The sequence below is a fragment of the Anabrus simplex genome, chromosome 1, assembly GCF_040414725.1.
Source record: "Anabrus simplex isolate iqAnaSimp1 chromosome 1, ASM4041472v1, whole genome shotgun sequence".
Lineage (NCBI taxonomy): Eukaryota > Metazoa > Arthropoda > Insecta > Orthoptera > Tettigoniidae > Anabrus > Anabrus simplex.
In genome coordinates this window covers 1355035545-1355054948 of record NC_090265.1, presented here as the reverse complement: position 1 = coordinate 1355054948, position 19404 = coordinate 1355035545, and the positions used below count along the sequence as shown (strand labels likewise).

The 19404-nt window shown below is 42.3% G+C and overlaps 1 protein-coding gene across 1 annotated transcript in view; it reads right to left on the bottom strand.

Moving 5' to 3' along the window:
* The window catches only part of LOC136859000 (lachesin-like), a 1149967-nt gene that overhangs the window by 239383 nt on the left and 891180 nt on the right, over positions 1-19404 (bottom strand). Inside the window, exon 6 of the mRNA XM_068225763.1 lies at positions 3539-3687. Within this exon, the coding sequence (XP_068081864.1) occupies positions 3539-3687 (149 nt within the window). The remainder of the gene's footprint in view (positions 1-3538; positions 3688-19404) is intronic.

Below are 19404 nucleotides of genomic sequence, written 5' to 3'. Positions count from 1 at the left end.
TGCGAATCAGTCCTCCAAGAAAGACTCAATGCATGGAAACAGTACTACTCTACGAAATCAGAAAATGATTGGGAAACCTACAAAACCCAACGTGCCCAAGCAGCTAGGGTGTTCAGAACTGAGAAACGTAAACACGAAAGACCTCTCATTGAAAAGATAGAACAAAACTTTAGGAAGAATGAAAGCAGAGAATACTACAGAGCCTTCAAACGCAAACTCACTGGCTATAAACCACCATCTCTATGTTTTGAGCGAAAGGACGGCACACTGGCGACGTCAAATGCAGAAAATTGCAGCATTCTGGCAGATTACTTCAAGAATTTACTTAATTGCTCTAAACCGCAAAAGCGCCATTGAGACCTAGGAACCCTTACTCAGGTACCCAGATTCTAGACCACACGACAGAGATGAAATCAAGCGCCACATTGCCTGTCTCAAAAATAACAAAGCGCCGGGTGAAGACTCAGTAGTAGCAGAACTATGGAAATATGCCCCAGAGGAATCACTTGATATCTTGCAAAAGCAAATAGAAGAAATTTGGAACAAGGAGACCCTACCCGAAGATTGGAAAAAAAAACTTTGATCCATCCACTACACAAAAAAGGCAGCATGAAGAACATCAACAACTACAGAGGAATATCTTTGCTACCCGTGACTTACAAAATGCTATCACTTACCATCCTGGAGCGTTTGGAAGCACAACTCGAACATCAAATAGGTGGATACTAAGGAGGGTTCAGAAAAGGTCGCTCAACAGCTGAACAGATCCAAAATCTCAAAACGATCATCAGATATTGTACACTAAGGTCCAAGCAGTATGTGTCTGTCTTTGTGGACTTTAAGAAAGCGTACGAGTCCATTGACCGGGAAGTCCTGCTAAACATCTTAAATGAATTTGGAGTTGATTTGAAACTGCTGGCATTAATTAGAGCCACCCAGACCGATACAAAATCCAAGGTGAAGTTCCACGGATGTCTCTCGCATTCCTTTGACATCAAAACAGGAGTCCGCCGGGCTGAGTGGCTCAGACGGTTAAGGCGCTGGCCTTCTAACCCCAACTTGGCAGGTTCGATCCTGGCTCAGTCCGGTGGTATTTGAAGGTGCTCAAATACGACAGCCCCGTGTCGGTAGATTTACTGGCACGTAAAAGAACTCCTGCGGGACTAAATTCCGGCACCTCGGCGTCTCCGAAGACCTTTAAAAGTAGTTAGTGGGACGTAAAACAAATAACATTATTATTAAAACAGGAGTCCGACAAGGTGATGGGCTATCCCCGATACTCTTCAACTGTGTTATTGAAAAGATCATCAGAACCTGGCGGGTGAGATCACAGGAAACCAACTACAGTCCATTGAGAATAGGAACCAAATCCAAGGGGATCGCAACAGACTGCTTAGCATTTGCCGATGATATTGCTGTTCTCTCAAACGACATAGAAACCGCTAGAGCTCAAGTTGAAATTTTAAAGGAAATTGCCGAACAAACTGGTTTACAGATATCGTTTGAGAAAACAGAGTTCATCATGAAAAATGGACTGGACAAAGAAGCACTTCAGGAGCGAGTACGCAAACTGGAAATAGCCTACCAAACATCCCGCACAATCTACAACAAAAAATGCCTTTCCCAAAACACCAAGATACGTCACTATGAAACAGTTCTGAAGTCAGTAGTTCTATATGCAGCCGAAACCCTATCTCTAAATGCCAACAAAGGACTCCTTGAAGAACTGGAGAAAAGAGAACGCAAAATTGTGAGAGAAATCTTGGGATCAAAGTACAGAAATGGAATCCATCAAAAGAGATCCAACAAGGAAGTCTACAGCAAAATAGAGAAAATTACCGACACAATCAGAAAAAGATGGGCACGATTTTACGGTCATCTGAAAAGAATGGATGGAAGAAAGTTAACTAAAGAAATCTTTCACTTTTTTTTATTCAAACCCCAAAACCACAATTCCCTGGTTTAGAAATACCAAAGAAGACCTGCAAATGCTACATATCTCAGCTGAAGACGCCCTTAACAGAGATCTCTTCCGCAAGAAAATATTGATGAACGGGTTAAACCGAGACGAGCAACCGAAGAGAAGACACGGTGCCCCTTGGACAGAGGAGCGTAAGCAGGCCCACTCACAAAGAATGAGGAAAATTTGGGCTCTAAGGAAGGCCAAGTTCAGTGTCAAATGCAACAAGACTTAACGTGGTCCTTGATGGCCCCAGCGAATTATATAATAATAATAATAATAATAATAATAATAATAATAATAATAATAATAATAATAATAATAATAATAATAATAATAATAATAATAATAATAATAATAATAATAATAATAATAATAATAATAATGGAATTATGCTATAGACTGAATTTTGCCGGAATTTTGTTCCATAGGTTTCTATTAAAGTTCCATAAGCCATCGACATAGTATTGTCAAAAAATATCAAAGTCTCTGTCGCATTTAGCCACTATCTTGAAAGCTGATGGACGGTGATTAGCTGACAGCGCCACTGGGATCTGTGCACTGAATAATAATAATAATAATAATAATAATAATAATAATAATAATAAAAAATCGTGTGGCTGTTCCAAGCCTGTTGCAGCCGTTATAAGGCAGACCCTCCGACGATGATGAGTGGCATCTGCATGTTTTGGAAACTTCGCAGTACTATGGTGGTGAGCAGTGTTATATGTGGTGTGTGAAGTTGATATTGAGGACAGAAGAAACATCCTGTCCCCGATCCAAGGGAATTAATCGTATAGGTTAAAAATCTCCGACGAGGCTGGGGATCTAACCCGGGTTCCACTAAGCAGACCATTCGGTTAAGGATCAGTATATTATAATAATAATAATAATAATAATAATAATAATAATAATAATAATAATAATAATGATAATAATAATTCGACATCCCTGTAACTACTTTTACGGTTTACTGTGACCTGAAGTGTGAGAAATTCTGTCCTACAAATGTACTTTTAAGTGCAAGACTGGTATATTTCAACACTTCCAAATACCACTGGACTGGTCAAAGACTGAACCCACCAATGTGGTTGAGAAGAACAGGGCTTCTACCGTCTGAGTCACTCTGTCATATTAACTACCGAACACATCTTTGCAAGACTGGTTGTATTCAAAGTTCATAAAAGTTACATAGCTGACCATTTATACCGGTTGCAATATTTCTACAGTAAAATCAATTCCTGAATGTGGTCGTAATACACAAGTCTGGAACGTTAAAATGAACGACCTAGCAAAAAGGAAATACGGGGAATACATTCATCTTCCTTAATCCGCAAACATTAGTACAAGTTTGCATTCATTGTTTAAGTAAAATAAATTTCCTACTTACTACATTTTGATAATACATTATTATTTACACTGTGGTTATGTTAGAAAAAAAAGATATTTAAAATATTTGAGCCGTTACTATACTAAGAGGCGTCTCCGAAGACCTTAAGAAGTAGTTAGTGGGACGTAAAACAAATAACATTATTATTATTACTATACTAAGAAAATCAGGTTGTTGCGATAACTTACCATAAAGTCTGAGTGTTCCTTCTGCTCGTCCTAGTGAGTTCGTGGACACGCAGTTGTAGGTCCCTATATCGGATCTGCTAAAGCTGCGTATCACCAGCCACATATACACTTTATAAGATGCTCGATTTTCACGGATGGAATATTTAGGCCTGTGAACAGACAGACAAAGGGAAGAAACAATTAACTAGCAGATCATAAGTTACGTTTGAACGACAAATTCTTGTATTCATATGTCGTGAAGAAACCCATCAAACAGAACAATGTCAATATTAAATGAAAGTAGCACATCAGTAGGATGGCAAAACGGAAAGAAGTACCAGTTCGTAATTTTAAGTCATAACTTCACTTGAGTCATCAGGATGAAATGGCATTGTGCATTTGAATGTAGGCTTACATATGCCATACAACACCAGCATGAATAGTAAATTTGAAGAAAAGGAAACAAAGGATTCCGCCAGAATATCAGTTCAAGATTATGAGGAAAGGATCCCGGGTATGGTCTTTTTGTGTTGATTTTTCCTACATTCAGTTATGAAATAAAATATAGCCTACTACGTTCTTCTTGTCGAGTGTAGATTCCACATCTCAACTTGGTTGAACGTAGAGGCAACACGTGTGACAAAAATCCAATTGTAATCCAATAGAGAGTTAATATTTATTTATTATTTTTATTAATTATATTTTTATTCATTTATAGGTCTTTTACAATCGACTTCACACATATTGACTTAACACATGTTAACAGAGAAACTGTAAATAAACGCTAATTATAGAAGGCTGATGTCTTCTGTAGCAGCCTATGGCGTAGTGGTAGGATACATGCCCGACCAGCCTTCTTCTTAATGTACCATCTTGCAGCGAAGGTTGGCCATCAACACTGTAATCTCAAATTTGGAAGCAGCAGCACGGAATAGGGATATCGTGCTCGTCCCGTACCAGCCCACGAAATTCTTCAGCCACAGATTTCGTCGTCAGCAAGATCTCCTACGTCCTTCTATTCTTCCTTGTATGACAAGTTGGAGGATTGTGTATTTCTCATTCCGTATTATACGACTGAATTATTCCATCATTCACTTTTTGATAGTCAACATAACTTGAGTCTTCTTTCTCTCGCAGAGAGCCTCGGTAATTGCCCATCCTTCCATTTCATACATCAACGTAGCAAAGATGTAGGTGCGGACCAAACGGAGTCTTAGGTGCAGTTATAGGTTGCGGTTGGCGAGCAATTACCTCTTCTGCATGTTCGATGTGAATCCAAATTTCTTGGCTGTAGTCCTAATGCTCGTTAAGTTAACATCTTAGGTACTGGTATTGGTGAATCTTAACGAAGATCGCAATATTGCCAAGAGTGAGCTGTACGTGGACGTCTTGCTGTTTACTAATGACCATTAATTGGGTATTCTTAATGTTTTTCCTCAACCTTCTGCAGCTGCAAGCCACGTTCGTTTCGCCTAATACTATCCGAAGGTCCTCTGTCAGCAACACTGTGTCGTCTGCGTAACGGAGGTTGTTCAGTTGCTCCTCGTTGATACTGATGCCTATGGTAGGTGGTTACTCTAAAGCTGCTAAGAGGAAAGTCTCTGAGTAAATGTTGAAGACATCCGGGAGATAGTGGGTTCGAACCACACTGTCAGCAGCCCTGAATATGGTTTTCCGTGGTTTCCCATTTTCACACCAGGCAAATGCTGGGTCTATACCTTAAATAATGCCACGGCAGCCTCCTCCCCAGTCCTAGGCCTGTCCTGTCCCATCGTCGCCTTGAAACCTATCTTTGTCGGTGAGACGTAAAGCAAATTGCGATATACATATAAATGCTGAACGCCGCGTCGGATGTACATTTCTTCTGATATGTTTTTCTCAAACTTGACTGGCTGCTTTATGACCCCAGTACAAGTTGAAAATCATCCGCATGTCTCGGGAGCCAAGTCCAATGTTCTGATGACTCTTCGTCATCTTCCCGTGCTGGACTTTGTAGAAAGAATTTTCATAGTCTATTAAACAGTTACAGACGTCATTACTCAATTCTAAGCAACGCTGGACGAGCACTTGCATATTGAAAAGAGCATCTCTAGTCCGGAGACCATTTCTGAAAACGAAATGTGTTTCAGTTATCACTTCTTCGCACTTTGCGCGCATCCTGGCGTGAATAATGTAAGAATCTTATTCTGGATTGAGGGCTGGAACGGGTACACTAAGCCTCGTGAGGAACTGTCTTGTATTACAAGCAGTGGACCCAGTCACGAAAGCGATGCAGCATGGCTGCGGCACACTGATGCCAGTGTCATTCACCTGTCAGACTCCTTCAAGGAAAAAAGGTTTTGATCCCTCGGAGGATAAATGTGCGGTTTAAAAATGGGAAGGTCTGTAGAGGACAGAAATAGTCAAAATACATGATAAATCTAACAGTGATTCTGATAGTTTCGTTGCCGTTAAGATAATGATTACCACCAAGAAAACTAACATATTTGACAGGTGTAAGTAGGCACATTTATAGTCTCTCTAAATAAGATGTATTTCTCGCATTTAATAGTTTATCAGACTTAACTTTAATCATTTTATAAAACACCCATAATGTAGATACAAATCTTGTGGATACTCATAACAAACATTATATTCATATGTTATAAGAAAATCGTACCTGAAAGGAACTTAAACAATACCATGTGCTCAGTCGTTTTTTGAGTGACTGTACATACATCCAAGGATAATTTTATATCAATGATGAAATATGTGGAACCCAATAAAATGAAAGGAGTTTTAAACTATTCCTCGCTCGTGCACTTTATACTAAAATCTCTGAAGTCATTTATATAAATATCTTATCACATGAAGTTTTCTTTAAACTACAGTACAATTTACGAATGAATATATACAGTAGCGTATGGGTGACAAGTAGCTATCATCACGAAGTGAGCATCGCGAGAGTGCTTGGATGCTGTTCATACCCAGCTCATTCTGTCAATATTTTAAAGAACATCTAGTGGTAGAACATTCCCCGGGCCATCCCAACCCTACCCCTCCCATCTCTCGAGGATTGCGATGAATAAATCATGCCGGACAGCATTTCCTCCCCTGAAGCTACAGCAGTCCCCGGGAGATCCCCGTAGCTTTAATGAGTTCTTATTTAGCCAGGAAAATGACCAGTGAAACCAGCGCTCTTTACGTAGCGCATAGCAGAGTGACCACATCTGATGAACAGTAATTTAAGGAGTTGGCTTGGTACTGATGTGGACTGTAATTAGTAAAATGACCGTGCTTATTTTAAGACAAAAATAGAGGATACCATGGTACTAAAATATATTTACTTATTAAGCATATGACGAAAATAATATTTTTAAACTTAAAATATAAAAGAATCAGTAAAACTATTAAAATTATTTTAAGTGCAGACTTATACTGTTTAACTTGGTCGAGTTAGTTGCAGAAAAGCTATGGTATGGTTCTCATGATCTGTGGGATTACACTGTTTCACAATGTGCCAATCAATCTGCTTAGGATCACAAAAATACATTACAATGTAGCCTACATTGAATAAGTATGCTTTTTCAACATGTAAACAAGGTCAGTCGCATTTGCTATGGTGAGTTGGAATCCTATTGGTGGTTATATCGGGCCATCGAAATGTACAAAAACCCTTGGTTTTATGTTCACCAACTAAGAATATATTCTGATGGACCACTGAAGGCCTACATTAGATTTACTACTAGGCCAGAACAAGTTATCAAAAAACAACCAAACCCCACGGCACTACAGTCCTTGAAAGGCCTTGGCCTACCAAGCGACCGCTGCTCAGCCCGAAGGCCTACAGATTACGAGGTGTCGTATGGTCAGCATGACGAATCCTCTCGGCCGTTATTCTTGGCTTTCTAGACCGGGGCCGCTATCTCTCTGTCAGATAGCTCCTCAATTCTAACCACGTACCCTGACTAAACCTCGAATCAGCACTCAGGTCCAGGTAAAAATCCCTGACCTGGCCGGGAATCGAACCCGGGGCCTCCGGGTACGAGGCAGGCACGCTACCCCTTCACCAGGGGGCCGGCAGAACAAGTTATAGGTTGATAAATTTCTGAGTGTCCTAATAGGTGAACGTCCGGGGCGCCGCCTATTCTTAACATCTCCCACGATGTGGTGGTGTTAAAAAGAAAATATGATAGGATATAAATATGTTGCCATTGATGATTTCACGGCCCGTACTTATAGACATGATACGATATAGGCTTTTGGGCTTATGCTGTGTCAAGAAAATAAGGGGAAATTCCTTACGTTTCGCAGAGATTGTTTAAGAAGCCTTTCTCGTGGACAGTCGAGATTTATTCTGGGACGCAGAGCGCAGTTCTCTGCGAAACGTAAAGAATTTCACCTTATTTTCTTGACACAGCGAAGCCCAAACGCCTATACAGTATCATGTCCAGGATTTAAATATCTCTGATATGACGCGCATAGTAAGCCTTAGCTGCTTTTCAGAAAATTTGGTATGACCGCTGTTTAGCCAAATGAAAGCAATCGAAGCTAAACTATCTCCATTCAGGCATCTAACGGCCTTTTGAGTAGTGGGAGGTAGAGGTTTTCACTGTTCCCAACCTCAGCACTGAGTGAGATAGCGTGGTTAAATCTCTGCCACCCAAAATTTAATCTGGTACTCAGTTTTACCCTGGCAGCCCCTCGTAATGGAATGAGAGAGATTAACAAGTCACATACAAACGATAACCACCAGGAAGTGAAAAAAATATTGGTGACGTATACTAAAACTCTACATCAATCCTCCCAATAACACTCTTATTAGATTGTACATATTATAATGTAAGATTTTCACTCTTTCATGTATGTATCATTTGCTTAATATTTTACATTTTTTTATGATTTTCATTCGAATTTATATCGACGACTATTCGAATGTTTGGGTGTGATTTATTTCATGTTTTCTTCTATCTAACGTATGAAGTATTTACACATCCAAATAATTTGAAATTAATCATGTATGGACAGACTGGAAAGTTCAAGTTATTTTTAGTAACATTGAAAGTTAAGGGTTTTTAATAAACCACGTTCATGCATCTGTCAATCTTATGCTACTTTTAATGTAATGAGTTTGATAATTACTTCTTTTACCCCCTAAACTTTCCGTCTCCTTGGCTGAACGGCCAGCGTTCTAACCTTCAGTTCAGAGGGATTTGGGTTCGATTCCCGGCTGGGTGGGATGTTTTAACATTAAATGATTATTTTACCTGGTACGGGGACTGAGTGTTCGTAATTTCCCCAACATCCCTGAAACTCATACACCACACACAACACTATCCCCCACCATTATAAGGCGCAATTTTCTATACTCGGCAGATGACGCCCACGCTCGTCGGAGGGCCTTCCTTACAAGGACTGCACCAAGCTAGCAACGATATTACATGAAAACCTAAAATAAACAGTCAGCACCTCCAACACATCAAATATTCACTCAATGTGTACGTAAATGAAGGACGAATCATGTGGTCAATATTACAAAGTACACAAGTTGTTTCAATGGTATTGGTGGTGATTACTGTTTTAAGAGGAAGCACAACTGGGCAATCATTCCCCTCTTAATACCAATAAGAGGAAATATTGATCAGGTCCTGCATTTCGAAGTACGAAGGTATCGGTACAGAAGGGCAAGGGCCACCAAGGGAGTGAAAAGGAGAGGCTCCCTAGGCCTTGCAAACCTTACAGCATCGAGGTCGGAAGTGAACAGGAGTTGACCAAAGGAGCCCATCACAAGCGAGTTTACAGAATGCCAACATCAGTTAGAAACCCTGCGGTCACCTTTTAATCATGCAGGGGATACCATAGATATATTCTACCACCCCACCCACAGGGAGTAGTTGCTTTAGTTTTTCCTTTTGTTTTTATACCATATTTGGGTTGGGGCATAGAGTACTTCCATGATAGACTCTGCATCCCGTAAGAGGTAACTGAACGGGGAATCCCACGGGCTATCACTTTGTGGGGTTGAGGTCATTGGTAAACACCAAGACATGGCATCTACTTCCATGGATCAGGCTCATTATTTATATCTCCTTTTATCGAAACTTTTTCCTCCAACACAACACTTGTTCATTTTGCAGGGTCTAGCAAGTCTTTCATATTCGAGCCCTCCGAGGCTTTTCCCTTCCTTTATCCGGTACAGTTATTTTTCTAATGATCGGAGCACTTTCATCTTTTCTTTGGATAAGTGTTAAGAGGTGATGGCGGCCCAGTAGTAATTCCTCTTAAACCACCTTAAAAACAATAATCATCATAATTGTGTATCGATTCTAGAGTAACGCCTTGCTCTTAATTAAAAAGTCAGGTTTGGTATTAGCTTGTAAATATTAAGTGTGGCAGAAATATTTATTATCTTACCATCGCTCAACAGGTTGAGGAGTAAAATTCAGAAACTTTACTCAAGATTAATTGCTCGAAATTAGATGATTGTATATCACGAGAAATCTACCCGTACATTAGCTAATAACCTAACGTAATTATCTGTAATGGATTATAACAAAGCACTTTGAACCAGATTTTCTGCGTAATGAAAGGAAAGCATGTGTCAAAGCTATGCATAGTTAACTGGCTCCGTCTCGCAGGTGAAGTAAAGTGAAGTACTGTTGCCTGAATTGTAGTTTCGTGGTAAAAATTTCTACTTCTATAAAGTGCAGCTTTTGACCAGACGATGCTGTGAAGCTATTTTCTCCAGAAAAATAATAGGCAAGCATTATACTCCCCGGGAACTTCTCGTTATTTCACATTAGTAAGAATTAATATCCGATATATTTAATTTATTATTAAATCTCAATAGAATATCTTCGTTGCTGTGACTGGCAAAAATGCCGTGTGATTCAGCCGCTCCTTCTGATTTAATTTTATGCAAGCCAACTAACATGCGACATGGTTTTAAGGTGGTTATTACCCTGCAGGCGTCCTGTGTGGTACTAATGTCCAGTGAGCACATTTTGCACAAGATTTTGAACGCTACCGAGAGGTTATATCGTCCTCCCGCAAAACATGACGCCTTGAAGTCATGTAGTAACGTCCCTTGACCACGTAACTATGTTAATGTGTCGTGCCTCGTGACCGGGTGTAACCAACAAGGGAATTAACGCATCAAACTAGGCAAAAGGTAAACTCGTCTCCTCATACCGAGGTGGTGCAGCTCTCTCCAGGCACACCCACAATAGAGGTGAGCTGCATATACCAGTCAAACCACATGCAAGCCCTCCTGCCATTCTCAAATTTTTGGCAATCCCCGTTATCAAAACCAGGCCCCCGAGGACAGAAGCCAGTAAGACTAACCGTTACTCTAGGAAGCTCGACATTAAATTAGGTAACAGTGCAGTAATTAATGTCTTAATCACAGAACCGGATGGCGTATGTACTCTATTATCGTCGTACTACCAGCGTGTTTCCGGCATTGCAGTGTAGTGGGTGTGGTAAATCGTTAGCCTAGCAACCGAAGGAAAGGAAAATGCCATTGGTGGTTTTAATTCTGCATCGTTAAAATACTTCTGCTGCGGTATATTCGAATATGTAAACACAGGCCCATATTTTCCACATTCAGACAGTAGAACAATGCTGTTATTCATCTTGTGCCCTGCGAATACTCCGGTGGTTAGGGCCTGAATGTATTCTCCTGCTATCATTCGATTTGTTTTTCACAGAGGAATACGTTTACATGCTCGTCATTTATGGAGAAGCAAGACAAAATGCGTGCGAAGCGCTACGTCTGTACCAAAAACGGTATCCCGACAGGTAACACGCGGCTGCTACGATATTCCACCGTGTTGAAAGACGCTTAAGGAAAGCAGGCGTGATTTCCAACCAGACCGACAGGCCTGTTACATTGGTGAAACAGAAGAGGCCGTTACGGAGGCAGCTCGAAGTAATCCACACATCAGTACAAGGGCGACTGCGCAACAGGTGAACAGCCGTCCGTCTGGTGAATACTGCATGAACATAAATCTCACCCATACCATTTTGAACTACACCAAGAGCTCCATGGTCGGCATTTTGAAACTTGAATGGAGTTCTGTCGGTGGCTATTAGGCAGGCTGAAAAATGATGCAGCATTCGTATCGCACATCTTGTTGTTGGACGAATCGCGCTTCCACAATAATGGGAACGTCAATCGCCACATCATGCTCTACTGGCTGCGAAAGGCGGCCTATCACGTACGACGGCGAGTGAATGTGTGGTGTGGAATCTCGGAGGATCGCCTGATTCAACGTTATTTCTTTGAGGACCATTGGACAGCCACACGCTACCTGCACTTTATGCGTCAGAAACTCCAATTGCTTCTGGAGGATGAGTCCTTGCACGATCGTTTGATGATATGATTGCAACTGGGTGGAGCTCCGCCATATTCACTTTACCCGTTCGTAACCATCTGAACGAGGAACTGCCAGGGGATTAGATAGGACGAGTAGGCCCTGTTTCTTGGTCTGCTAGATCATCGGATTTAACGCCGTTAGACTTCTTCTTATGGAGGCATTTGAAGAATGCCGTTTACACTCAAGCGCCGGAAAACCCCGAACAGCTCCGGCAACTCATCACGGACGCCTGCCGAGCAATTACACCTGGAATTCTTCAGCGCGCAAGACGATCTATTGAACACCGGGCCCGAATGTGCATAAAACAAAACGGTCATCACATCGCCCATTTGCCGCGATAAACATTGTCAAGACAGTTGTGTTGCTGTTATTTCCGGTCCGTATGTGTCCGGCCTGTTAATTAATCGGCCCTTCTTGGGGCCACAAACACATTCATTCACACACAGTATGCATGGAAGCGGTTATTAAACTTACATTATGTGCGGTACGTATTAAATACGTATTTAAGAAATATGGAATCTTCACCCCCGGGCTTGAACCACCCACCTCACACTTAAGCCCCCTCCACTCGCCTTTACTAACTACACTACGGTACCGTGCGGCACACTGGGCAGCTTATAGCAAGTATTTTCACTGCTGTTACAATATCAATATAATGTTTCGCCGGTGTTCAAGGTTCATATGATCCTGAAGGCAAACGCATGTCTTCCAGTGTTTAACACGAGTATAATATTTCGGCGTCCCATCATAGTGAAGCGGTAAATACCAAGATATCCGGTTGTGTTGTCTGAGCATACCGGCAGGGCAGATGTGTTCAGGGTGGAATGAACATTGGCGGTTGCATAAAAGTACATTGGATGGGGCGGCTGAAACACACGGAGTAGTAAGTATGTTGGCTTGAATGCGGAGACTTTCACATGTTATGTGAAGCTAGAACTGGCTGGTCTTCTAATGTTGATCTTGAAATCGTGATTATCTTTTTCAAAGAATATAACTGTAAAGTCAAACACCGAGTTTAACCATCATTTCCTATGTTCAATGTTTCTCCTACATACAAGTAAGCAGCTTCCTTCCTTCCTTCCTTCCTTTCTTTCTTTCTTTCTTTCTTTCTTTCTTAATCTGCAGGGTGATCTCCCCCTCTGACCCAGCGGGGCAACTCCCCTTTACCGCCTTAAGGACAGTGTCCTATAGCGTGAGATATTGGGTCGGTGATACAACTGGGGAGGATGACCGGTACCTCCCCAGGCAGCCTCACCTGCTATGCTGAACAGGGGCCTTTCGGCGGGATGGGGAGAGTGGAAGGGATAGGCAACGAAGAGGGGAGGAAGCCGCCGTGGCCGTAAGTTACGTACCATCGCGCCATTCGCCTGGAGGAGAAATGGGAAACCACGGAAAACCCCATCCAGGATGGCTGAGGTGGGAATCGAACCCACATCTACTCAGCTGACCTCCCGAGGCTGAGTGGACCCCGTCCCAGCCCTCGTACCACTTTTCAAATTTCGTGGCAGAGCCGGGAATTGAACCCGGGCCTCCGCGGGTGGCAGCTAATCACACTAACCACTACACCACAGAGGCGGACTCCAGTAGGGAACACAAACTGTAAATACTCAGATATTTTCATCCTATGGCACAAAAATTTGAACGATCTCAAGGTTATATATATCGAATTAAGAGGGAGGATAACCTGGGTAGCAGATAGATGGATGTGGAGTTGTGTAGTTAATTCACAGAGCGCGCAAAACGGACATTCAGCTGCTTATGAGTTCGCGTACTGCAATGTGATGGAGAGCACTCATCGTAGACTTGGCCAGGTGTATAGTATGAGTTTGACGGCTAGGAAATATAGCATATCGTCGTTGCCGGGACAAAACCTCCTATGTGAAATATTTTAGCTTAGAACTTCGGCCGGTAAGGTTCTGTCCTCTAAGGTGCATTATTGTGTGACGATTGTCAAAGCATTCTCGCTCTTAATAATGTATGTACTGCGGGGCTGCATATCTTCAAAAATATTAACACATATGAGGTTTCGTCCCGGCAACGACGATATACGGTTCAGGACGGCGGTTCATTGGAACTGCTGTTGCAAACGCATTGCATTACGAAAATCACGTCAGAAAAGAGAAGAAGTGGCGCAAATTTTCAATCCATAAAATTATATGTCTGTGAGAGGTTTTTCTCTGTAATGAAACTTCACAAACCACGGTTGCGTGCGAGATTATCTGACAAAGGCTTGCAAAACAGCTTGCGCTTGTCTGTGTGCCAGGCGTTTCTGCCGGGCATTTGTTTCATTATTACTTCGACAAAACGTTGATAAATTAAATGCCACCCCGGTGAAAGTCTAAGAGGCTTATGGTTCCAATCTGTAGCTAGCTTCAGATAGTTTCCGTCCCCAATCTTAGATGGCGCTGGAGGTCATTCATAACGTGTAGATAGTTGTAGGAAGGTTCTGTAGATGTCAGGCAAGTAGACATGAAATGAGTGATATTAATAATTAAAAGCATTTTGTCTGGGAGTGAAGTATTTCAAGTCTAACGTCAATCACTGGGCTGTTCTAACAAAGAATTAGACGTATCACGTAATTTATTATGGAGATAATATTGCTGGATTGCACTGAATCCAACTTTACCCAGTCGATTAATCTTGTTCGAACGTATATAGATTTTAAGCGATAGTTCCCATGATGCTACAGTATTTGTGTTGTTTGAATTCCAGTGCTCATGTGCTTGTGCTGTAAATCTCTGTTCGTTGTGCTTGTTTATTGGAAACATATCTTCGCCAGTCCTCCTCAAATCCTGTATTTCCTGTTTGAGTACCTGTCAGGGGCTGAAAACTGAATGGTTCTATTAATGGTATTCTATATATTTCCTGTCTCAGTACATTTAATTCCGTTATTTTTATTTTCATGTAGTACGTGGATAATGATGTGATATCCCATTCTCTTGCATGTGGTGTGTGCTCCGCTATCTTGCTCTTGAAGGGACTTCTTATTTGTTATAATATCAGCTTTGTGTTAATGCGTCAATCATTCATTTCAAGTTAAAGCTGCTTTGAGGTGTGTGGTTATGTTCTCAGTAACATAGTATGCCATACGAACTAGGGATATCAGATCATTATTTACAACATAGTAAGTACTTGGGAATAACAAAATATGAATTACAATGTATTGGGCATGGAAGTAGTAGAACTGCATTAATATCTACGGGAGTGTGGGGGGTGGGGGCGTTGGCCGGTGGCGTGGGGCAGGGGCGAGGAGGGGGGAGCTGTAAGCATAACCGATGTGCTATCTCTGCGCTATCTGTTGATAAAAGGAATAAGATATTGCACAAAATGCGCACTGTGGCGCTATCTCTGATCGGGGACTGAAACTACTAGCGCCGAGCGGCTTGGTAACGAAATTTACCATTGAGTTTCTTTTCTATTCTATCCTTTTTGGTAAATACCATTCCGTATGTGATATCTTGTTAAGTAGAATGTAATGTCACAGATTTACTCAAACAAGGACATATCGTATGATTTGTATTTGTTCATTGCATATGACGTATTAACCACAATAATGTAATAATATAATAATAAAATAATGGGCGGTGTGAAATTTTCGGACTCAGAAAGGATGACTGCTACGACTAGATGGCTGGAGTGTCGTACTGTTGTTTCTCTGTGGAGAGGAAAAGCAGTATAACCCCCCCCCCCCCCCGAATGGCTAGTCGAGTCGGTGACGCTGGGAGGGGACGTTCCGGAGAGGTGGTACAGAACATCACTGTGCTGCACAGGTGCGGCATTCCTTGCCACCGCTGCATTAAGCGGAGAATACAGCGATAGGATGGAAATGAAATGGCCTATAGGTGGGGGCACGCTTGTCTACTGTGTAATCTGTATTTTGGGCAAATGGTACCGCCGCAATAACACAGTTTCTGTGAGAGAGTTCTAAACCAAACTACGACAACGTCACACAGTTATTATTACTATTATGTTCTTTACAACTTGCTTTAAGTTGCATCGACACAGACAGGTCTTATGGCGACGAGGGGATTGGAAAGGGATGGGGGTAGGTAGGAAGCGTCCGTGGCCTTAATAAAGGTAGAGCCCTAGCATTTGCCTGGTGTAAAAATGGGAAACCACGGGAAACCACATTCAGCGTTGTCGCAATGGGGTTCGAACCCACTATCTCCCGGATGCAAGCTCACAGCTGCGCGCCCCTACCCACTCGCGCGGTTCACACAAAATGACAGAGGTACTGTGAGATAGTACCTACACACCATAAAACTGAACAAACGGGAGCGATTTTGGTCATTACAAAAATACGGGTACTGTGAGGGAATATGTACAACAACACTTACTTCACCATTCAAAACAACAACAACAACAACAACAACAATACAGGTACAGGTACAGGTACCTACACACACACACACACACACACACACACACAACAGAGGCTCCTTGAGAGTGATCTCAAACATCACAATATCAAAGTTACTGTACAAAGTACTGGGGCAAGTACATACCATAGTGGCGGTCAACTCTATCATAAGTACTGTCTGAATCAGAGACGTGGCCGTCCTCAAATAGCAATAAACAACTACGGTCCTACGGTTTTGACAAAAAAAATTTCACCTCAGCTAACTTCATTAAACAGAGTAAACCTGAACAGAAGTACGCAGTACACCGGAAACATTCCAACTACCCTCTCGGGCGGCGGGTAGTGGGGGCACCTAGATTTGAGGGTTAGTTTACTGCCAAACTGCTGCCGGTTGTCGAACAACTTTAATCTCAAAAAGAAAGTCTATCATTCAACAGAGTCTCACTTTCAGAACTCATAAAACAGGACCGCTACGGTTCCATACCTACATAAAAGGGAGTGTACACACGAGTGTTAATCTGTATAAGTAGTGATCAATTGTACATTATCAGCGGGCAGTTTTGGCAAGCCTAATTTGTACATGAAGGTTTCTATTGTTTAAAAAAATAGATGACCAGAACCTAGAAGCCTTCTGTTAGATAGGTAGGCCTAATTCATTGACAATCATCATCATCATCATCATCTGTTTACCCTCCAGGGTCGGCTTTTCCCTCGGACACAGCGAGGGATCCCACCTCTACCGCCTCAAGGGCAGTGTCCTGGAGCTTCAGACTCTTGGTCAGGTATACAACTGGGGAGAATGACCAGTACCTCGCCCAGGCGGCCTCACCTGCTATGCTGAACAGGTGCCTTGTGGAGGGATGGGAAGATTGGAAGGGATAGGCAAGGAAGACGGAAGGAAGCGGCCGTGACCTTATGTTAGGTACCATCCCGGCATTCGCCTGGAGGAGAAGTGGGAAACCACGGAAAACCACTTCCAGGATGGCTGAGGTGGGAATCGAACCCACCTCTACTCAGTTGACCTCCCGAGGCTGAGTGGACCCCGTTCCAGCCCTCGTACCACTTTTCAAATTTCGTGGCAGAGCCGGGAATCGAACCCGGGCCTCCGGGGGTGGCAGCTAATCACGCTAACCAGTACACCACAGAGGCGGACCTAATTCATTGACACTCGTCGAAATGTGATCTCAACGTAGTCGTAAGGAAGAAAAATTCTATTAAATACCGGTGGTGAAAGACTAAACCAGTAAAGGGAATATTAAGGTGTTAATGTGGCAATCATATTTCCATTATGGATGGAGCACTCATACAGGTCACGAATAATCAAATCGTTACTGTAAAATGCTTTCAAAGCAAAATGTTCTGTGGAGAGTTTGATCCTATTTCATTCTCTAAAGAGAGATACGAGACATACAAATCATATCTGAAGATAGTTTAAGATATACTGTATTTCTATTAGGAATTTTTCTCAAATGTGCAGAAAGTAACAATAGGTAGGCCTACCAGGTAATTATTTCTCAATCAGATACAGTATGTTACACCGTTTCCCCTACATGTTTCATCATTTAGTTATGTTATCATCAAGTTTGGCTGGTTCCCTAACAGCTCCATTATCACATTTCATAGACAGCGTGCGTGTCGCTGAAGAAACGTTCGATGGAAATGAAGAGGTGGATAGTTTCCCGTTCCTTTCCTCATAGAACCATAAGTTGCCATCACATATCAGTCTGCCATGCCGAGTGCAATCTAGCATGAACCGATCCAATGAGCGACATTTTCACACATTCATAACAGAGCTGACTGCATACGGAATTTCATTAATAGCATCATAGAAAAATGAAATGGCGTATGCCTTTTAATGCCGGGAGTGTCCAAGGACATGTTCGGCTCGCCAGGTGCAGGTCTTTCGATGTGACTCCCTTAGGCCACCTGCGCGTAATGATGAGGATGAAATGATGGTGAAGACGACGCATACACCCAGTCCCCGTGCCAGAAAAATTAATGATGGTGAAAATTCCCGACCCTGCCGGGAATCGAGCCCGAGACCCTTGTGACCAAAGGCCAGCACGCTAACCATTTAGCCATGGAGCCGGAAAATAGCATCATTAATATCATACTTCAGTTAGTTTCAAAGATTAGACTGGGATTGGTCAATGAAAGTAACACATGTGTTCCAGCCCATACCAGAAGACATAGTGCATTCACTGTAAACGCTAGATCTCGCCAAAAAAGCATCAATATTTAGAGCCCTTGTCAAATGTGAAGCATTTGGCCTCGAGAAGCTACTTAAAACTATCAAAGTAAGCGACTGCTATGTTGTCCCATTATTCCGTCAACTCAACGTAAATCACGCCACGGAAAAATTTCACTGCGTTAAATAAGACTTATACCAGGTCAGTAAATTTTAACTTCGTAAAAGCGACCACATGCGGAACACTTTTCTATTTGACAAAGACTATAATGGAAATATTCAATTCGTAACATTTGTTATATACATCAAAAACGACGTCTTTTGATACTGAACTATTATCATATGTCATGTTCATAGCGACTGCAGTCTAAAGGAATCACTGATGAGAGCATAAACTTGGTTAGGTACCGGTACTGCATATCATATTCTCAGATGAAGAATGGGTTATCATGGTTTTAATTTCACTAAGTCCATTTATAGGCCGCCTCTGTGGAGTAGTGGTTAGTGTGATTAGCTGCCACCCCCGGAGGGCCGGGTTCGATTCCTGGCTCTGCCACGAAATTTGAAAAGTGGTACGAGGGCTGAAACTGGGTCCACTCAGCCTCGGGAGGTCAAATGAGTAGAGGTGGGTTCGATTCCCACGTCAGCCATCCTGGAAGTGGTTTTCCGTGGTTTCCCACTTCTCCTTCAGACAAAAGCCGGGATGGTACCTAACCTAAGGCCACGGCCGCTTCCTTCCCTCTTCATTGTCTATCCCTTCCAAACTTCCCATTCCCCACCAAGGTCCCTGTTCAGCACAGCAGGTGAAGCCACCTGGGAGAGGTACTGGTCCTCGTCCCCATTTGTATACCGCAACCCAATGTCTCATGCTCCAGGGCATTGCCCTTTAGGCGGTAGAGTTGGGATCTCTCGCTGAGCCCGAGGGAAAACCAACCCCGGAGGGTAAGCAGATTAAGAATGAAGAAAGATAAGTCCATTTACA